The sequence below is a fragment of the Podarcis raffonei genome, chromosome 14, assembly GCF_027172205.1.
Source record: "Podarcis raffonei isolate rPodRaf1 chromosome 14, rPodRaf1.pri, whole genome shotgun sequence".
In the NCBI taxonomy this organism is placed as follows: domain Eukaryota; kingdom Metazoa; phylum Chordata; class Lepidosauria; order Squamata; family Lacertidae; genus Podarcis; species Podarcis raffonei.
Window position 1 is genome coordinate 28,102,322 of NC_070615.1, and position 18,948 is coordinate 28,121,269.

Here is an 18,948-nt window from a genome sequence, read left to right on the forward strand (position 1 = left end):
CCTTCCTCCCCCCTGCCCTCCAAGTGGTACAAATCTCAGCCAGAGACAGGAGAATGTTACAGCAGCCAGAGTTTTATGGGGTTTGGTGCAGTGCATCATGTGCCTCCTGCCCACACAGGACTTCTGCCCACTGGTGTCTGCAAAGAGCCCTGGGCTGGACTGGGCTCAGCTGCGGAACTGGGCCACAGGCGAAGGGATGCGGATGTCCTGACCCCGCTCCAGGCGCCGTTCGCAGTCAATCAGGTAGTTGACACCGTCAATCACTAGCTGCACCAGCTCCACCTGGCAGGGGCAGGAACAGAACAAGCCAAGCTGGAGAGGGTAGCTCAAAGGAGACCCACCATGGTCCTTTGAGGTACTGGTTGTTGCTGCCACCCCACATCCATGGCTCAGCCCTGTCGCTCCACCGAGTTCCTTCTCCTCCCCCAGCAAGCTGCAAAGGGAATGAGGGCCTTCCTTGCAATCTCCCTTGCCACGTGGACATCCCGCTTCATCCTCCCCTCCCTCCACCCAGGATGGCAAGGATGCTCGAGTGCCATACCCTCTACACTCCACGCTTTGCACCCAGCAAAGCTGACTCTCCTCCCCAGTTACCTCTGATTTGCCCAGGCGATCCAGGTTGGAAATATCAAAGGTGCCCCCCGTGGCGGCTGTGTCCACACCACCAGTGCCACGTTTCTGCAGCCTCAGGTTCTCCAGGATCTTTGAGAAGCGGCTATCCTGCAGAGGAGGTTGCAGGTAGAAGTCAGTGCGGCAAAGTATTTGGGGTTTACAGAACTGTGACTGTGGGGTGGGGAAGCGTTAGCTTGAGGCTACTGGGGGCAGTCTACGGTGAGGACTAGATACCTGAAAGGGAGTGTCCTGCTTGGAGTTTCAAACATCCTGCGGGGAAGGAACTGTTGGGGGCCTCAGCCCAGGAGCATCACGCTGCGTAGGACCCCTCCACCCACCCCAGGCTTTACCTTGCTCAGCAGCGGCAGCTTGATGTGCACCCCAGCACGCAGTCCAGTGCCCAGGTTGGAGGGGCACGTCAGGATGTAGCCCAGCCTCTCGTTCCACATGAACTCCCAGCCCCTCTCCTGGATCAGGCGCTCCACCTGTATGCAGGGGAAGCAGGCAGAAGTCAAGGACAGCACCCCACGAGACTGGGCCCCTTCTCTGGGCCAGCTCAACCCTTGGAGCAGAGCCTTTCTCCTGCCTTGTAATGTGGCCCAGGACCAGATCCACGGTGGCCTGAGCTTTACTAATCAGGATGCTGCCACCATGTTCAGCCCAACCTGAGATGCCTTGGGCAGGGTGGGGCTGTGGGGCCAGAGGACTTACTGCTCACCTCCTTCAATCCCCGGCAGAACCTCTCAAATACTCTCTTCATGTTGCCTCCTTTCTCCATGGAAATGACACGGGTGTGGTCCTCCTCATTGACCCAGACCAGGAAGGTTTTCTCGTGATTGTGCCTAAAGAGAGGGATTGGCAGTTACTGGGGTGGGGTGGAAATGTGCCAGGCTAGACACTGCCTGGGCATGATTGGAATCAGGGCTGGCCAGAGGCAGAGCTGGCTGCTCTGGTAGCTGGAGCGGCGCACATGTTGTGCACCCAGGGGCAGGGCTAGCCGCCCACTGGGGTGGGGCTAGCATCCTGGGGCGCGCCACCTGCAGCAAGCATCCCAGGGGCGCGACGCGGCAATGTCAGCCCCCTCAGGGATGACACCTGGGGCAGACTGCACCCACCACACACCCTTTCCTCCGCCAGTGGGGCCGGCCCACACATGAGGCAAAATGAGGCAACTGCTTCAGGTGGCGATTCATCGGGGCAGCAGATCCTGATGTAGATCTTCCACCTCACCTTCTTCCCTAGTGGGGAGGTGGATGCCATTTGGGGGGGTCTACCTCAGGTGCCAAAAATTCTTGGTCTGGCCCTGACTGGACATGTCTCCCCGACCTGTGCCAAGCAGGGGTTTCAACCAGATGATGCTTGGGGATCCTTCCAACTCTATGATTCTAAGCTCTTGCTTTGCCCTTCATAAGTCTGGGCTTCCGGAGTGACCCTCTTCCTGCTTGAGATGCAGCCTTCCTCTCCAAGGCCATCTCTCTCCAGGTCAGCAGGTGAATATATGGAAGAAGGGCCCCCCTTCAACAGACCCTTTTGAGAGGCAGGCACTCCCCCTCTGCCTCTTGCGTTTCATTTCTAAAAGATTAAAGGGGGAGCATTTCAGTTTCAAGGAGGGCATGTCAGCTGCTGGGGACAGACTTGGCTGCAAAGCCATTGATCTGAGTGACTGGGTGGGGAGTGCCTGCCTCTCAAGAAGGTCTATAGCTGCCTGCCCACCCACTCTATACCATACCAGAAGAAGAAGAAGCCAGAAGCCATACCAGATTCCTCGGGCATCAGGCCAGTCACGAGCCATGCCTGCAGCTGTCAGCAGAGGGGAGACAGGTTTGTCAAATAGGAAGTGATCCTGGGAAGGAGAAGAGGTGATGGTGAGCTGGGGTTTTGCTGGGACCCACCCAACTGGGCAGGCAGAAATTGTGGCCAGGGTCAACCTGAGATGTGGGACAGTGCCTAGGGATGTTCTCCCAAGGAGACCTGAGGGGGGATGTGAGGATGCAGCTGCCGCTGACCAGAGAGGGAGGCAATCAGCACAGCAGCAGTGTCTTGGTCCAACCCTGTTCCAGTCCCAGGGGAACCAAGAACACCAGAAGAGCCTGCTCTATCAGGCTCATCTAGTCCAGCATTCTGCTCTCACAGGCTACCCAGATGCCTATGGGAAACCTGCAAGCAGGATTTGAGCACACGAGCAACTCTCCCCTCCTATGGTTTCCAGCAGCTGGTCTTCAAAAGCATGTCTGCCTCCAACTGTGGAGGCAGAGTATAGCCATCATGGCTAGTAGCCATCAATACATGAAATGAGTGGCATGCCTTGCCATGCTACACCAAAAGAGGCAGTAACAGGCTCCCAGCAAGGAGGGAGAGCAGTCTAAGGCCAGGCTGCCTTTGGGCTCCCCAGTCCAGTCCTGCCCACTAAGAAGAGCTTGGGTGACAGTCCACACACAAGCGGGCCCTGGTTGTGCACACTGGTGTTACCAGAAAATTGGAAAGGCAAAGGCAAAGGCAAAGACAACAAGCCTCCATTATCAAATGTAGCAATTCACTGATAAATGGATCTATGTACTGCCTCAATGGGAAAACTTTAGAAATTCATATGTGATGGATTTACACCATTCCAACGTTGTTCTACTCAGAAAGAAAATGGCTAACAGGAGAGGAGCTTGGGACATAGGTAGGGGCAGCTATAAATCCTGAAGCATGAGACCACGCACTCAGCAGCCCCACTGCCTGGGGGGGGGGTGATAATCGCTGGCATCCTGGCACCTGAGTGCCGGACAAGTCATTCTAAGAACAATCGCAAACGCAACCTCAGTGGCTTGGGGTCTTGGTCAAGACAATGGGTGTGCTTAACTTGGCTGGGAAAATGTAAATACTTAACTTTGTTTCACCTAAAGATTGGAAGGTGGAGGTCATGTGAGGGACAGAACAAGCCTGGTGCTCAGGTTTTGGCCAGGAGACCCTTCCCAATTTATGATGTAGTTATGACAAATGTATGATGTTTTACTAATGGTGTTATGGGTAATTTGGGAAACTTACCCATAATGAACTTCGGGCAAAATCTGGTTTTCAACATCATGATATATCACCAGCTAAACCGCAATATACTGATATATCATGATGTCTGAAATAAGGATGGAGCAATGTAGAGACATTGGCTGGTGTCAGTTTTCCCTGCATTGTGATTTTTGCATAGTGCGCGCATGCGCACACACACACACACACCATGATTTACGATATATTGCCAGGTCAAAAAATATGAAACCGATAACCACAATATGGACTGCAAACTGGTTTGGGACGATATATTGATATATGGCTCAACCCTAGTGCACACCCACCAACCCACAAATGCACCCCACCCCCGGCCACTGGACTTCCCCACCACTCACATCAATGAGCTGCTGCTGCTCCTTGTCCGTCATCTCACTGAGGCGGTAATATTTGCCAGCCAGGTCTCCACTCAGGCCAGCCAGGGCTTCTGCTGTGACCCTCTCCACCTCTCGGCGCTCGGCCCGGCTGCAAGCTGGAGGCAAGCTGAGACCCCGGATGCTGCGGCCCGTCCGCACTCGTGAGGACAGCACGTAGCGCTCGTCAAAGTGGCCTGCCTTGATCTGCGGGAGAAGATGTACCCCAAGGAAGCGGGATGCAAAAGGCAGTTAATCACCAGGTTGGTGACACATGTGGGATGGGGATGATATAAAGGACAGGACCTTTGTTGCCTCTGGGAGCTCAGGGGTCTTGTTTTGATTATTTTGTTTTGATTTATATTGTTTTGATTATTTTGGCATTTTTTGTTTTTGCTCCTGAATTTAAATTTTGTTCAAATTTGGAAATTTTAAGATTGATTTTTAATTGTTTTAATGGAAGGAAGGAATTTAGTTGAGGCAGAAGGCCCCAGACTACCCAAGCTCAAGCAGGATAACTTCTTACACTGGAAGAGGTGTTTAGAGATATGGCTGGACTTGAAAGGAGTTCTGGACTGCATTGGAAACCAGAAGCCTACCAGCACCACTGCAGAAGAGAGAGCCTTAATGGGAGCAGCAAAATAAATTGGCAATATCTATAGTCACGGACGCGGGTGGCGCTGTGGGTAAAACCTTAGTGCCTAGGACTTGCCGATCACATGGTCGGCAGTTTGAATCCCCGCGGCAGGGTGAGCTCCCGCCGTTCGGTCCCAGCTCCTGTCCACCTAGCAGTTTGAAAGCACCCCTAAGTGCAAGTAGATAAATAGGTACCGCTTTATAGTGGGAAGGTAAATGGCGTTTCCGTGTGCTGCGCTGGTGCAGGCTCGCCAGAGCAGCTTCGTCATGCTGGCCACGTGACCCGGAAGTGTCTCCTGACAGCGCTGGCCCCCGGCCTTTTAAGTGAGATGGGCACACAACCCTAGAGTCGGACACGACTGGCCCGTATGGGCAGGGGTACCTTTACCTTTACCTCTATAGTCACGGACAGCATTTCAGTTGCACGGATGGTCCGTACTAAGGAGATGCTGCAGGTCAAGTGATTGATAATTTGGAACTGGCATATGGGTACACAAGTAAATATTCCCATAGAACATGGATGAGAGATTTGTTTAAACTAAATCTAGAATCCAGGAGGGACTGTAGCAACCATGCAACACAATTTCTTGCCATTGTTTTGAGAAACTGGAGATTGCTGGTCTGAAGACAGAGGGTGATCTGAAAGTTTGTTATTTATTGGGATCACTAGGATCTAAATTTGATGCTTTTGCGACTCTCGTGCATGTAGCACAAAACAAATTAGCCATCTGAGATAGGAGTGTACAGAAAGGAGAGGAAAAGAACTTTGTCACAGAAGATTTGGCCACAGAGACATCAAAGCCATTATGGATTTGCAGAGCAAGGAGCTTGCAAGAGGAGTAAAGGTAACTCAGGATGCCTCAAACACAGCAAAGTGCAGAAGTTGCATCACTGAGAAGAGTGTTAAACCTTCATTTCCTCTATGTACTGAACAGATAAGCACCAGGGTGCTTGATGTTGTTTATAGTGATGGATGTGGTACTTCTTTCCTGCCTGAGTCAAGTCAGAGATGTGAGTCCAGACTCCAATTAAAAACTAATTTTTTTAACTAAGAAGGTTTTTTATTACCTGAATACAACTTTGATGTATTTGCTGCCTGCATTGAAATGTAAGTAAACCTTATGTTTATCTTACTAAAATGTGTGGTTCATTTGTAGCAATGAGGACAAAGAGGGGAAAGGTCAGCAGACCACAAATAAACAGAGAAAACAGATGCAATTGCCTAATTCCTAGCTTTCAGTAAACTGCAAAAGCATAAGTTTTCTTACTCTGCTAAAAGGGTTTTACAGCCTGTTTACTTTCACATTTCTCCCACACACGTGGGACAGGAGGTTTAAATCTTAATTTACATATTTAATCCTTAATCCATCTCCATCAGGATGCAGGGGGCAAGCCAAGGGATCTTGGCAAGTTTTGATAGGAGTAAACTGTCTCTTCTAGTTTCCCAGGGAGAAACCTGGCCTTCTTCCCACCTCCTGGAATGAAAACTTTGGTATCCTCTTGAAGCGAATTGGTAACATTTGGTCCTGAGCTGATGGTTAACTGGGGCTTTAATGTTGCCTTTCCTCAATTTGATGTTGTTTTGTGTTTTATACTGATTGCTTTTCACTGTTTTATGCAACTTGGAAAAACATACACACACTCAGAGGGCTTTTTTTCAACAGGAACTGCAATTCTAAGAGAATAAGGGAGGCATTCTAGAAAAATAGCACTGTGTGCGTGCATGTATGTACACGGTATGTACTTGGTTTTTGAATGTAATCTGTTCCGGAAGACCCTTTGACTTCCGAAACATTCGAAAACCGAGAATCAATGGGTGGTCGGCAAAATCCATTGAAAAAAATGGAAAAACACGCAGCGGAAGCCGTTCAACTTGCAAGGTGTGTTCGAAAACAGAAGCAATTACTTCCAGGTTTTCGGCGTTTGGGTTCCGAATCGTTCAGCTTCTGAGACGCTCAAAAAACGAGGTTCCACTGTATATGTGCATGTATACACACACACACACACACACACACACACACAGATATACATATACATATGAGAGAGACTTTGCAGTGACCCCTGGGCAAGGGCTCCTTCCTGGGGTGCTGAGGGTGCAGCATACCTTACTGGAGTCCAAGTCCGTGGGATGCTTCATAGTGCGGGGGTTGTAGCCGTTGTGGCGCTCCTCAATCACTGGGTCGAAAATACCTGCAAAGACCTAGAGCCACAAGGATGGGGGTGGGGTTAATGGCAAGCTAAAGGGAGCCCAGGTGGGTGGGTGGGTGAGAAGGGCTGCTTGGGGACTAACCTCATAAGACTCCTCATCCCCTGCTACCATGCCTACAGTCTTGATGAAGGGGTGCCCAGGGTTGTCCACGCCGGTCTGGATGCACTGGTCCAGGGTCCAACCGGTGGGGGTGGCCTTGTCACAGAGCTGGGCGTAGATGGTTGGTGTCAAGTTGCTGGCCATGCAGTTGTTGTGCTTCCGCAGGTCAGGGTACTCAGCACTGCGCCGGGGTGGGGGGAGGGGACAGGATGTGGGATAGAATTAACACACTGCAGGCAGTGGGGCACCCATTGCTTCTTTGGCTTTTGTTGCAGGCTTCCCCTTTCCTCTGAGAGGGTCTTGTATAGGAGGAGACAGCCTGAGAGCCATTTATAAATGTAGGAGGAGAAACAGTAGCCTCCACATTTGCTCTGAAATTTCCTGTAAGTGAAATTTGGTGGCCACACTTTTACATCTTTTCAAGGAAATGCACTCTGCATGTGCCCAGATGTATCTATAATTTATGTCACATTATAATTTATTTCACATGTACATGTACCGCAGCTGAGTCCTGATACAGGAAAAAAGATCTGACTTGTTGTGTTGTGGGTCCTTCCTGCCCCCTTTGTCCCCACCACCACCCTTCAGTGAGAAGGGTGGGAGAGAGGGGAGCTCACTTGCTTCTGCGCTTCCACGACTCCACCCCGCACAAGCTGCGATGTTTCTCTTGTTTAGCTCTGCTTTCTAGTCATGGATTTCATCTCTGGTGGGAGCCTGTCTGAGCTTTGCGTTTTTAACTGCGTTGAGGCAGTTTGGGAACCAACTTGCAGGAGGCTCGGCTGCTCTCCACTCCTGGCGCCCCTGCTTCAGCTATTACCTCCCACGCAGAGCCTACTAACAGCCCCTGCCGGTGATGGGGCGTGGATGCTGGACCTCAATCTGGAGCAGCTGAGAGGGCCTGACCCCAAAAGGCAGCCGCCGCAACCAGTGAGCAGAGCAGGAGGCGCGCGGAGGACTTTATTGCATTAAGAAGACTCTTAATCCGCTTAGAGCGGCCGTCTCCTGACCTCGTTCCCAGTTTAGAGGGGCTTTGTGGTTTTCCTGGCCTTCCCTGGAGTTGCGAGGGGGCGGGGAGGGAGAGAGGCTGGAGCAGCTGAGCGAGGGATATTTCCCTCTCCCGGGCTTAGAGAGCTGAAGGAGGCCCCGCTTGAGCCCAGAGGGGCGCACTGCAGCCCCCGCAGCTGTGAGTGGCCCGATCCTTCTTCGCGAGCTCATCGCAGTCAGTGCGGGATGCCCTCTTTTCTTGGCAATGACCGGGAAAAGAGCTGCATGACAGGCAGGAGTTCAGCAGGTGTATTTTTCCTCCCTGGTGCCTGTGCGTTGGCTGGCCTATAGGGGGCAAGGGAAGCAGTCGGGACGATTGCGGAGAAGTCCCAATTCTCCTCCCTGGAGACCCCATTCTCGGGAGCAGTGGGGGAGCGAGCAACCGGCGCACCAGTCTCCTGCAAACGTAATAGGCAGCAGCCGAAAGGCTCCTCTCATTCTGCTGATGACATTGAGATCTCGGCGTCCTCCTGTGGGAAGGGTGTCCCTGGGGCCACTCCTCCCCCACCGCACCGCTTGCAGGAGCAGCTTCTCCGGCCTCCTGTGCGGAAGAGCAGCAAGCCTGGAGGTGTGTTGCCCAGAGGGATAGATATTTCCGAGCGGGGCTGGCACTATTTTTTCGGTGCTGAGGACTGGGACGAAAGGGGGGACCCTGGATGACAAAGCTGTCTCTGGGCGCTAGAGAAAGCTCGACCGGGTTCTTTTGGTCCGGCAAGGAGGAGGACCAAGCAGAACCGGCCCCGCTGCAGCCCAGCCAGAGGCAATGAAGGGGAGAGTGTTCCAGAGCATATGTAGAGCATCTTGCCCTCAGGGGATATGCCCAACAAGCCCCTTGAGACAGCTCTTCCTCTGTGGCTCTTCCCGCCCCAGCCCCTCCTCCCGCCAATGCCGCAATCTCAGGCTCCGGGCCTCCTCCTGGGAGTGAACAACCATAGACCACACGTCTGGATTTAGACCAAGCCCGGGTCGGCGGCTCAGTTAGGCTCGCATTGGCTCGGGACCACCGCTGAACCGAGGGATAGTCCCGCCTCTGGCTCGCTCACGGCGGACAGGCAGAGCGTCCGGACTACGGCTTGCTCGGATCAAATCACCAGTCTCTAGCCACTAAACCAGACTGCCTCAATGCTGCAGTGCTAGAGAAAAGGTGGGGTGGGGAGGCGCCCTGTTTGTCGCCTCTTCCTACATATTGCAGGTGACTGGGGAGGGAGCTGGTGTGGGGCTCCCCCTGCCCTGGCTCTTCCCGCGGCCCCTTGACCGCGAGCGGACCCAGAGCCATCCCCGTCGGAATGTCCCCGTCCTCCCTTCCCGACCGCCCAGTTCCCTGAAGGCATCTCTCCCTGTGTGAGTGTGTGCAAGGGCTGCCTGAGGAGCCATACCTAGCCGGGTAGCGGCGCCGGTTGGCCACCGCGGCGCCCACGGAGTCCCGGGAGAGGAGGAAGCCAGCGGCGGCCAGTGAGCCGGCTGCGCCCGCCAAGGCTAGGAGGCCGGCGGATCTTCGGGCCGAGACGATGCGGGCGAAGGTGCTGGCCATGGCGACGGCGAGGCCGAGCGAGCGAGCAAGCGAGCGAGCTGAGCAGGCAGGCAGGCAGGCAGGCAGGCAGTGCGCACAGTGAGGCGGGCGGGGACGTGCGGCGAATGGCAATGGCTCGCGGGGGAGGGGAGCGCGGAGATTACGCCGCCAGCCCAGCCCAGCCTAGCCTAGCCCGGCTCGACTCAGTCTGGCCGCCCGCCAATCCGCCCGCTCGTCCGATGCGCTGCAGCGACCGTGGAGAGGCTTCTGGCACGCTTCAGCACCACCGCAGTGGACAGCGCCTGCAAGCTGGACGCCCGAGCGGCAGCCCACGCGGCGTGTGTGTCTGTGGAAGTGGGTGGGCTGTGCCCCACCGATCGCCTATGCCTCCACCCCACCCCACGCGGAGCTTGGCTGGCAAGCATAGTCGGCGCGGAGGATGTCTGACTGGCACTCCCGGAGGGACAAAGTCCACTGGCAGCGGACCCACCTGAGCTGCGGGAGAGGCAGGTGCGCCTCCCTGGCCAGCCACGCGCTCCTGCAGACATGGGCTGGGGAGGCTAATACCGGCCAAGTGAGTTCCCAAGGAGGCGGTTCCCCTCCAGGACAGAGGGAGAGCCCGATTGATTGCTTCGCAGGCCCAGAGCCGCGGAGCTGCCGAGTCTTCTGCAGAGCGCGCGCCAGGAGAGCGTGCAGGTGGGCGAGCCGACAGCTGGCCCATGTGCTCTGGCCTGGCCTTTGCTCTCGCCCCGAGCAGACTGAGGCTCAGCAGGGTTGCTCCGGAGGACTCCTGCTCTTGCCGGGCTGCCTCCACCCCCCACATACCTAGTTAAAATAAGCCTGCCTATGCGCGCGGGGGGTGGGGGGTAGAGAATGCGCAGGGCCAAGGTGCTGGCACAGATCCAGCCCGGGCAACGCACGCTTGTGCCGACCCCTCCCCAGGGTGCAGAGCGCCCCCTGGATTGTGCCCTGGCACCCACCTGCCCAGGGCCAGCAGCAGAAGGGGCAGGCGTCGGGGAGGAGCGCGCGCTACTCTCCACGGCCAACTTTTCTCGGGAAGTGCCACACCACCAGTTGCGCTCTCAGCCGGACCAGCGGAGCAGGGAGATCGAGTATCAGATGGCCTCAGGATCAGGCCCTGAGGAGGGCAGGCAAGGCGTCTAGTGGACACAAGGGCGGCAACGGAGCCGCCTTCCTCCCTGCCTCTTCTCTCTCCTCCCTCAGGGTCCATGGATTGTGTGGTGCTTCTGGGGTGCCCAAGGGTGGGTGGGTACTGCTGCCTGCGGGGAGGACGTGGAAGTCAGCTGCGGGAGAGGAGGGCAATGAATCCTGCGGAGAGGCTACCTGTTAGAGTTGGTTTATTGGGCAACGGTGTGGAGGGGAATGGTATTATGGGTTGCTAGGTGTAAGGGTGGCTCAGTGAGCTGACTGGCTCGGGCACGCGCCAAGCTTTTGGGGGGGGAAGGTCTTCTGCTGACGGCTAAGGTGTGCGCCGGTGTATCCTAAGCTTCTCCCCAGGCTGGGGCTGCTGCTGCTGCTGCTGCGGCTGCCTCTCTGCTTTTCCTGTCCGTGGCTGGGTCCGGAGGGCAGGGTGCAAGCGCCTGGTGGCTGTGACTGAGCTGCTCTTGGTTGCCTGCAGGGCAGGGCCGAGTTCGGGCAGCTCCTCAATCGGGGCATTGTTGCCCGGCGCGCAAGAAGCTAGGAAGCTTAGATCTCCCGGCTTGCTGCTTCCCCCCACGCCCCCGGAGGCTGCTGCGCCGCGTCAGCAGCCGTCTTCTGCCAGGCCAATGTGCCTTCCCTTTCCTTGGGACTTGAGATTCCCAGGGGTGCTCCTGCCTCAGGTTGGCTCTCCTTCTTCGCCTTCCAGCATTGCGCTTAGAAACAGGTCCTGCGGGTGCCAGGAGTGCGTGTGCTGCCCTGAGGGGTGTGTGTTAGTAACCAGGCAATGGTGAGAGGAGACGCTGGCTCTCCCTCCCGGGCTGCTGGAGGGAGGGGCACGCGGGCGAGGGTGAGCTGGCGGCGACGCGACTGCGGGCTCACCCTGAGCCTGGTGCTTTGATACTGGGATTCCTGTCGTCCTGAGCTCAGCCCTGTTTTCCTCTATACATGTTTGTGCGCGCATGTTTTGCAGCTGACGCAGCCCCGCCCCCATGCGCTTTGGCTGTGCACCCGCGGTCTCCAAAGTAGAGGGGGTGGGGGGTTACACCTACTGTTGTCCTGCCATTTGGGGATTTGTGGGCTTCCCCATCTCCCCTCCCTGGCCAAGGGAGTCCACAAGGCAGCGCAGCTGGGTAGTCCCCCCTCCCCCACCTTGCCAGATGGGGAGAAGAGTGCTGCTCCTTACCCTCCTCCCTTCTCTGGGCTGCAGAATGAACCGCGGGGTCCAGGGCTGGTGGCAGCTGCTGGAGAGGGCAGTCTGGGCGCAGCAGGGACGGAGCCCCTGCCAGGATGAAAATAGTCCATGCGGCCTGCTTTGGAAGAAGACGGGGTGGGCAGGGCAAAGAGAGGCAACTCCAAAGTGAGGGGCTCCGTGAGGGAGGCGGAGGGTGAGCTGAAGGGAAATTCTGAGAAGGGACCTCATTGATGGGTGGATACATTTATTTAGCAATATTTATATGCCACTTGATCACCCATAACCTCTAAATAGTTTACATACTTTTACATACTTGTAACATAACATAATGATGAAATAGACATTAAGAGCAAGTGAACCTAGAATTTAGTAAAATGGAAGTAAAATTAGCATTGACTAAAAATATACCTAATAAACTAAAATTATGTGTCTGGTTAGGCTTGCCTACATAAACAAGTCTTCAGCAGTGGCCAAAAATAATGCAGCAAATGCACCTGACTAATATCAATGGGCAGGGAGTTCCAATCCACAAGGAAGGATTGTTTCCTTACAAGCATGGAAGAAGCATTAGGTGGCATTTGTAAAGTGGACTGGTTCCAAGCTGTTAAGGGCTTTATATACTAATGTATACTTATATGCAATACAGTATACCAATTATAAAACATGTCTCTCCCGTCTCTACAGCCTCAGTAGGCACTGCAACACTCCAACGGTTTGACTTCACCTCTAAAGGCACACTCTTCCACTGTCTCCCGAGAGACGGATGCCAACAATACTAATTGTAACAGCTTGAATTTGGCCCAGTAACAAATCAGCAGCCAGCACAGATCTCTGAGCAGGGATGTGATATACTGACAGATTCTGACTCCTGTCAGCATTCACGCTGCAGCATTCCGCACTAACTGCAGTTTCCACACCAAGTGCAAGTGAAGCCTCATGCAGAGTGCATTGCAGTAGTCCAGTATTGAGGCTACCAGTGCCCAGACCACTGCAGTCAAAGCTGGGAAGAAGACAGGGACCCAGATTGTGTTGCCACAGACTTAGATGATGCTTCTCCACCATCACAAGCCCTTCTGTAGGTCTCTCCCATGCCCTGCCATCTGTCCAGTGACTCTCAAGTAACTCCACTCCACCAGTCCCCCTTGCCAGCTTCAGCAGGCCTTTGAGGGTGGGTCACCCGTGTCCATATGGTAGTTGGAGGAAGGACGCCATCTCTCATAGGGCCTTTCTTCTGATAAGGGTCCCTTTCAGAGTCTGCTGATAACAGCCACCCACGCCTGAGTTCCTTTGGCAGCAAAAAACCTCAGATCTACCAATCGTGCTTGCTGAGTCAATCTTTCCAAAGAACCAGAAGCCGCTGCAGCCGCTACTTGAAGGAGTGCCTGCCCTTGCTTACCTGTGGCAGGTATGCTTAGGTGATTCCCGTCACGTACTCCTGATGACCTCATTACAACCTTTGGTCTCTGCAGCAAGTCTCTGGCTGGAGCCGCACCTTGGCAATGTCTCAGCCATAAACTGCCAAGGGGGTGGAGATAAATGTAGCTGGAAGCATTTTGTCTCTCTGTTTCCTCTGGTTTTCTGTTTGAGGAGCCTCCCAGAGCATGACTTGCCTTTGGTTTCTTTTTAATTTTTTATTAACAATTTCAACATAACAAACTATCAAAACAAATCTTCTTCACTATTTCGCCGCCTTTCCCCCCTCCCCCTCCCTGAAGAACCCTCCTTCCCTCCCCCCAAGACTTCCCTCAGCTCCTCTCTCTGATTTCTCAACTCATGTTATTCTCTGCATTCTGTAAAATTGTATATATCCTTTTATTATCTGTCTAGACTTGCCCTTGGTTTCTGTGGCTTCTCCCACCCTGCTACTTCTGTCATAAATCAAGCCACAAAGGGCATCCCAGTTAGCTTGGGGAAAGGGCCTGTCCACACTTTTGGGCTACTGGGCTTCTGCAGCAGATGTCACCAATGTGAAAAGCACCAGAGTCACAGCAGAAATGGTTATTCTTTTTTTTCTTTTTTTCTTTTTTTTTTAAAAAGATATTTATTGGGATTTTACAAACAAAGAAAATTACAATATAAGAAAATAAAAATAAAAAAGACAAAGAAAAAAGTACAAAAATACAGAAAAAAATACAAAATATGTAAAAGATAAAAAAAAATTAAAAACAAATCAAATTTTTCGAATCTTACATTTCAATTACTCGTTTCCTGACCTCCTCACACCTCCCTTTTTTGTATTCCAGTTCACATAGTTAATTCAGCAAATCCTTTCCCTCTTTATTTTTATCCTATTTATAAATCTTAACATGTTAAACATCATATTTTCATCTAATTATCAACCCTTTTTTGCATATTCTTTTAATTTTGTTACTAAAACCATCTCATTTCAATCCTGCATCATTTTAACATTCATTAATTTTACAGTGTTTCTGCAGATAGTCTTTAAATTTCTTCCAATTTTCTTCCACGAACTCTTCTCCCTGGTCGCGGATTCTGCCAGTCATTTCCGCCACTTCCATATAGTCTATCACTTTCATCTGCCATTCTTCCAAGGTGGGTAGATCTTGTGTCTTCCAATACTTTGCGATGAGTATTCTTGTTGCTGTTGTAGCATACATAAAAAAAGTTCTGTCCAGACTTCCGGGTTAGCGCCATCGACTAATGGCGGATTCCCTCTGAGCTCCGGAGGGAATCGGCTCTGCAGGATCGGGTCTTGCCGCTGCGGCGACGCGGGGACCCATAAAAATCACAGGCGGTGAAGCCTGTGAACCTGGTGACTCGGCGGGCACCATTTGCGCCCCCCGACCTGCGAAGGAGCCTTTTTAAAGGCTTCGGAACGGGGGACGGGGTGAGCGGCGCGGTGCGGTGCGGAGAGTCGACTGCTTCTCCTGCAGAGTGAAGCCGCATTGCCATGGTCGGAGAGCGCTGACTTCTTCTTTTGAACAATTGGACTCTAAAAGTAACAACCCGTGAGTACTACGGAAATTGGTACTGTAAAGAAAATTTTGCTTTTAAGAATTAGGCACGATCGGGGAAGGTGTAAAAAGGAAGTCTGCCTCCCTGTCTTGTAAACAAGTTAAAGCAAAGACCCCTCTAACTAAGATCGAGAGAACCTTTTCTTCTTTCCTTCTTTGGTAAAAGACTTTACTTTCACGATTTGGCAGTATAAGAAATTTTGCTGGAGGATAAAGAGCTAATTTTGGGAACCGAAGTGCCACCCTCCCGGACCCGGGAGTGTTCCGCGAGACAGCCTGTCGATGAGGTACTAAAGAGTTTGACAGCTGTCAAAGTAGCTGTCAAAACGGAAAAAGAAACTTTGTTTCTGTTGCTTCTGCTGGTTATATATGTTACAATTTTTGTTACAATTTGTTGAAAACAAGGAAGAACTGATACAAACTAGCTGGATTTTTGGACTTGGATTGGAATGAACACTAAGAAACCAAAATCCCTCTAGAGGGGGATTTGGGACATTACAAGAATGGCTGGAGAAGGAAGAATTCAGGCTGAATTGGACAGAGTCTTTGTTCTCTTGGGAAAGTTGCAAGGCCAAATTGATGTTTTGGCTATAAATGTTACAACTCTGGACTCAACTGTAAACAATATCATTGAAACTGATAAGGAGTTGAATCTGGAAGTTTATTCAACTGAACAGAAAGAGAAACTTGACAACTTTGAGAATTTGGAGAAGGAGACATATGTTGTCCCTGAAGAGCTGCAGATGATGAAGGAGGACTTGAGGCCTGACATGATGGTAATGAAGGAAAATAAGAATTTGATGTGGAAAATCTGGCCTGAATTGGAGATTGAAGAAAGGAAAGATCTCCTTATGTGGAGATCCGAAGACCTAAGGATTATAAATTTGCTCAAGGTGGAGGTTGGAGCCTTGGGGACATTTGGACTTGAAAGGAGTAAGAAACAAGATTTGGGTTCCACCTTTAAGTATGGAGGACTGGTTGAAAGAAACATGGATCCTGAAGGACCAGAGCTTCTCCGAGAGTTGGTGTTTAATTTTAAGGACTATCAAAAAAACCAGCAGAGAGGAATTGAGAGAGAATTAAGAGCCTCGGATGTGAGATCTCCAGGCTAAATATTAGATTAAGACTGATGGACATTTGTTGGGGACTGGAACCGGGAAAGGGGTGGGGTGGGGTTTGGGAATCCAAAGGGTACATAAGTATAATGTGTTTTGCTTTTATTTTTGTTTTTGTAATGTTTATGAAATTTGGGAAATTCGTGGAAGGGAATTTGGGTCGACTTTAGAAAGAATGTTTCAAGAATATGTATTGATGTATAAGTATTGATGTTTAAGTTTGGATAAGGTAAAATTGGTTTTTTTTAAAAAAATGAACTAAATTAAAGGAAAATAAGGTTAGTAAAAATAAATTGAGGAAATGGATGAAAGAGTAAAAGTAAAATAATAACATGTTAATTTATTAGGTTAAGAATTATGGTTAAGGATTTGCTGAATCAAGAATTTGAATTGGAATACAAAAAGGGGAGGTATGAGGAGGTCGGGAAAATATGTCAATGAAAGTAAATTTTGGTGAACTTAATGTGTTTTTAATTTTTATGTATCTTTTTTCAGTTTTTTTGTATTTTTTTTCCTTTTTCCTTTTGACTTTTTATATTCTTACTGTATTAATTTTGAAAATTTTAATAAATATCTTTAAAAAAAAATAAAAAAGGTCTGTCCTTCTTTGGCACCCATTGGCCGACCATGCCCAAGAGAAAGGCCTCTGGTTTCTTCAGAAAGGTATATTTAAATACCTTTTTCATTTCATTATATATCCTTTCCCAGAAAGCCTTAATCTTTGGGCACGTCCACCAAAGGTGAAAGAATGTACCTTCATTTTCCTTACATTTCCAATGGTTTTTCAAAAGCAACGCAAGGTGCCATTTCCACCTGAGATTACAGTGTCCCAGTTGCCACAGAGGTCCACAGACAACACCGCTTGCTTTTATTTCCTGCTGCTCACCTTGGCTACATGTGGCCTGTGGAGGCCTGGTGAGGATTTTGAAACCCTGGGGTGCTGGTTGTGGGGGAGTTGGCCAGGGCAGGGTGCAGGAAAAGAGGCCATGGGGAGACTGGGAGCCCAAGTCCTGTTTAACAGCTACTCTGCAGAGATGAGAAATTGCCCAATCTTGAGTAAATGATCACCCATGAGGAAACAGATTTTTTTTTTTAAAAAAATGTTTTTATTAAATATTTTATTGGATTTCAAAAGTACATAGAGCATCTCTGCCTTCAGTTCCTCCCAATCCCCCCCACTCCCACGAAGAAGCAGATTTGTACACGTTAAGGTACAATCCTGGCTCTGAATGTCTCCTTGGTACAGTGGTACCTCGGGTTAAGTACTTAATTTGTTCCGGAGGTCCATTCTTAACCTGAAACTGTTCTTAACCTGAAGCACCACTTTAGCTAATGGGGCCTCCTGCTGCCGCCGCACCGCCGGAGCACGATTTCTGTTCTCATCCTGAAGCAAAGTTCTTAACCTGAAGCACTATTTCTGGGTTAGCGGAGTGTGTAACCTGAAGCGTATGTAACCTGAAGCGTATGTAACCCAAGGTACCACTGTATTCTCTGGGTTTGGGTGTTCCCATTTCAAGGAACAGAATAGAGAACACTTTATAAACAAATGGCACCCAAAAGTTGCACCCAGAGAATTTAAAGCTGGCATTTTGCAAAGTGGAGGATGGTTGTGCACTGATGCAGCATTTGCAGACACAGAAACTCACAGTGTGTGTGTGTGTGTGTGTGTGTGTGTCTCATTTTCTTTGCCCTGCTTTTGTGGAACTAATTTGCAACACTTGTCTCATCACAAGCCACCCAAGCCCTGGACATAAGGGCACACACGTATTGGCCCAGGAGGATGGACTAGAAACTCCCATGACCATAAAACCTTCATCCCGCCCCCTCCATTATTTGATTTAACAGCATCAAACGTGGGGGGAAATGCTTAGAGTGTACTTCACGTTTCAGATAGAGAAACACCCTCGCACTGTATATAGGTCTCATGATTCACACTGTCACTAAAGATAAAAAAAACCCTGTCTCATCTGGCCTGTTTTACATATAACCGAGTGTAAGAAGTATCAGCCACAGTAACAAATGTACAGTACTGTGAGAACATTAATGGAAAATGGTGTGTGGCCGTCCAAGCTGTGTCCCAATAATAATGATAATTAAACTTTTATTATTTATACCCTTGCCCATCTGACAGGGTTGCCTCAGTCACTCTGGGTGGCTTCCAACACGAACAGTATAAAATAATAAGACGTCAAACATCAAAAGTTACCCGATACTGGGCTGCCTGCTGGTGTGGGGCTGGATGGCATAAGACAGCAAGAGCAAGAAGATGGGGATGGGCGGCCACTGGCCTCGGGTGCTGAAGGCTTGGAGCCCAGTGGGTCCTCCGCCTTCTTCCCTGCACTTGGGTGTCCCCTTTGGGGAAAAGAGCACTCAACGGCGACTCCTCATCCTCGCGTGTCCCGAGGCTGCAGGCTTGCAACGGAGAACACACCCCGTGGCTGGAATGAATGAGCCTCGGGCGGGGCACGCTCCTGAGCCGCCTCCCCTTCGGCCTGCAGGGGGCGCCGCTCGCCCTCTTGCTCCACCGGAGCCACTTCTCCTTTCGTCCACCAGGGGCCGCCCTGGCGCAGCGGAGAAGCCCAGGGGACAGGAGAGCCTGACCTTGCCGCGTCCCGCCCCTGCCGCGCGCCCATTGGCTGCCTGTCGGCAGTAAACACGCGCCGATTGGCTGGGCGCGGTTCGGCGGAGCTGCCGGGTTAGGCTGTCCCGAAGGCAGGCAGGCAGGCAGGTAGGCGGGTGAGCGAGCGAGCGAGCGCGGGGCCGAGGCGCCGGCAGGGAAATAACGGGCGCGCGCCACTGGGCGCGCCCCCCACCCCCGGGAGAGGAAGCGGGATGGGGCGCTCCTACCTAGCACCGCCCCCTCGGGGCCCCGGCTTCAATGGCTGGGGGGGAGGGGCGGGGAGAATTTCCGCGGGAGCCGCTCCTCCCCCGCTCCGCGCACAGGAACCTCCGTGGGAGTGGGGAGCTCTCTGCGTACGAGGGGAGGAGGGGGCGCGG

General features: G+C 51.7%; 2 protein-coding genes across 4 annotated transcripts in view; one reads left to right on the forward strand and one right to left on the reverse strand.

Annotated features, from left to right (window-relative positions):
• Window positions 1-52: 52 nt before the first annotated feature.
• On the reverse strand, window positions 53-9,815 carry CKMT1A (creatine kinase, mitochondrial 1A). Its single transcript, XM_053364996.1, has 9 exons — window positions 9,375-9,815; window positions 6,937-7,135; window positions 6,751-6,846; window positions 3,996-4,217; window positions 2,370-2,455; window positions 1,331-1,454; window positions 963-1,097; window positions 595-720; window positions 53-282 (listed from the first exon to the last, which is right to left on the reverse strand). Exons 1-9 carry the CDS (start codon window positions 9,527-9,529, stop codon window positions 166-168), a joined length of 1,260 nt encoding a protein of 419 aa, XP_053220971.1. The 5' UTR covers window positions 9,530-9,815; the 3' UTR covers window positions 53-165.
• Window positions 9,816-18,600: 8,785 nt separating this feature from the next.
• The window catches only part of PPIP5K1 (diphosphoinositol pentakisphosphate kinase 1), a 28,805-nt gene continuing 28,457 nt past the window's right edge, over window positions 18,601-18,948 (forward strand). Inside the window, exon 1 of one of the 3 annotated variants that reach the window (XM_053364454.1) lies at window positions 18,601-18,679. The gene's annotated coding sequence lies outside the window, so the exon portion shown is untranslated. The other 2 variants (XM_053364455.1, XM_053364456.1) reach the window with 2 other exon arrangements.

Excerpts from the sequence above, each read along its gene's own strand:
- CKMT1A (XM_053364996.1), bottom strand. The coding sequence starts at position 9,529 with ATGGCCAGCACCTTCGCCCGCATCGTCTCGGCCCGAAGATCCGCCGGC. Across the intron at positions 7,136-9,374 it reads CGGCGCCGCTACCCGGCTAG|TGCTGAGTACCCTGACCTGC; the intron begins GTATGGCTCCTC and ends ACCCCGGCGCAG. Across the intron at positions 2,456-3,995 it reads AGCAGCAGCAGCTCATTGAT|GATCACTTCCTATTTGACAA; the intron begins GTGAGTGGTGGG and ends TCTCCTTCCCAG.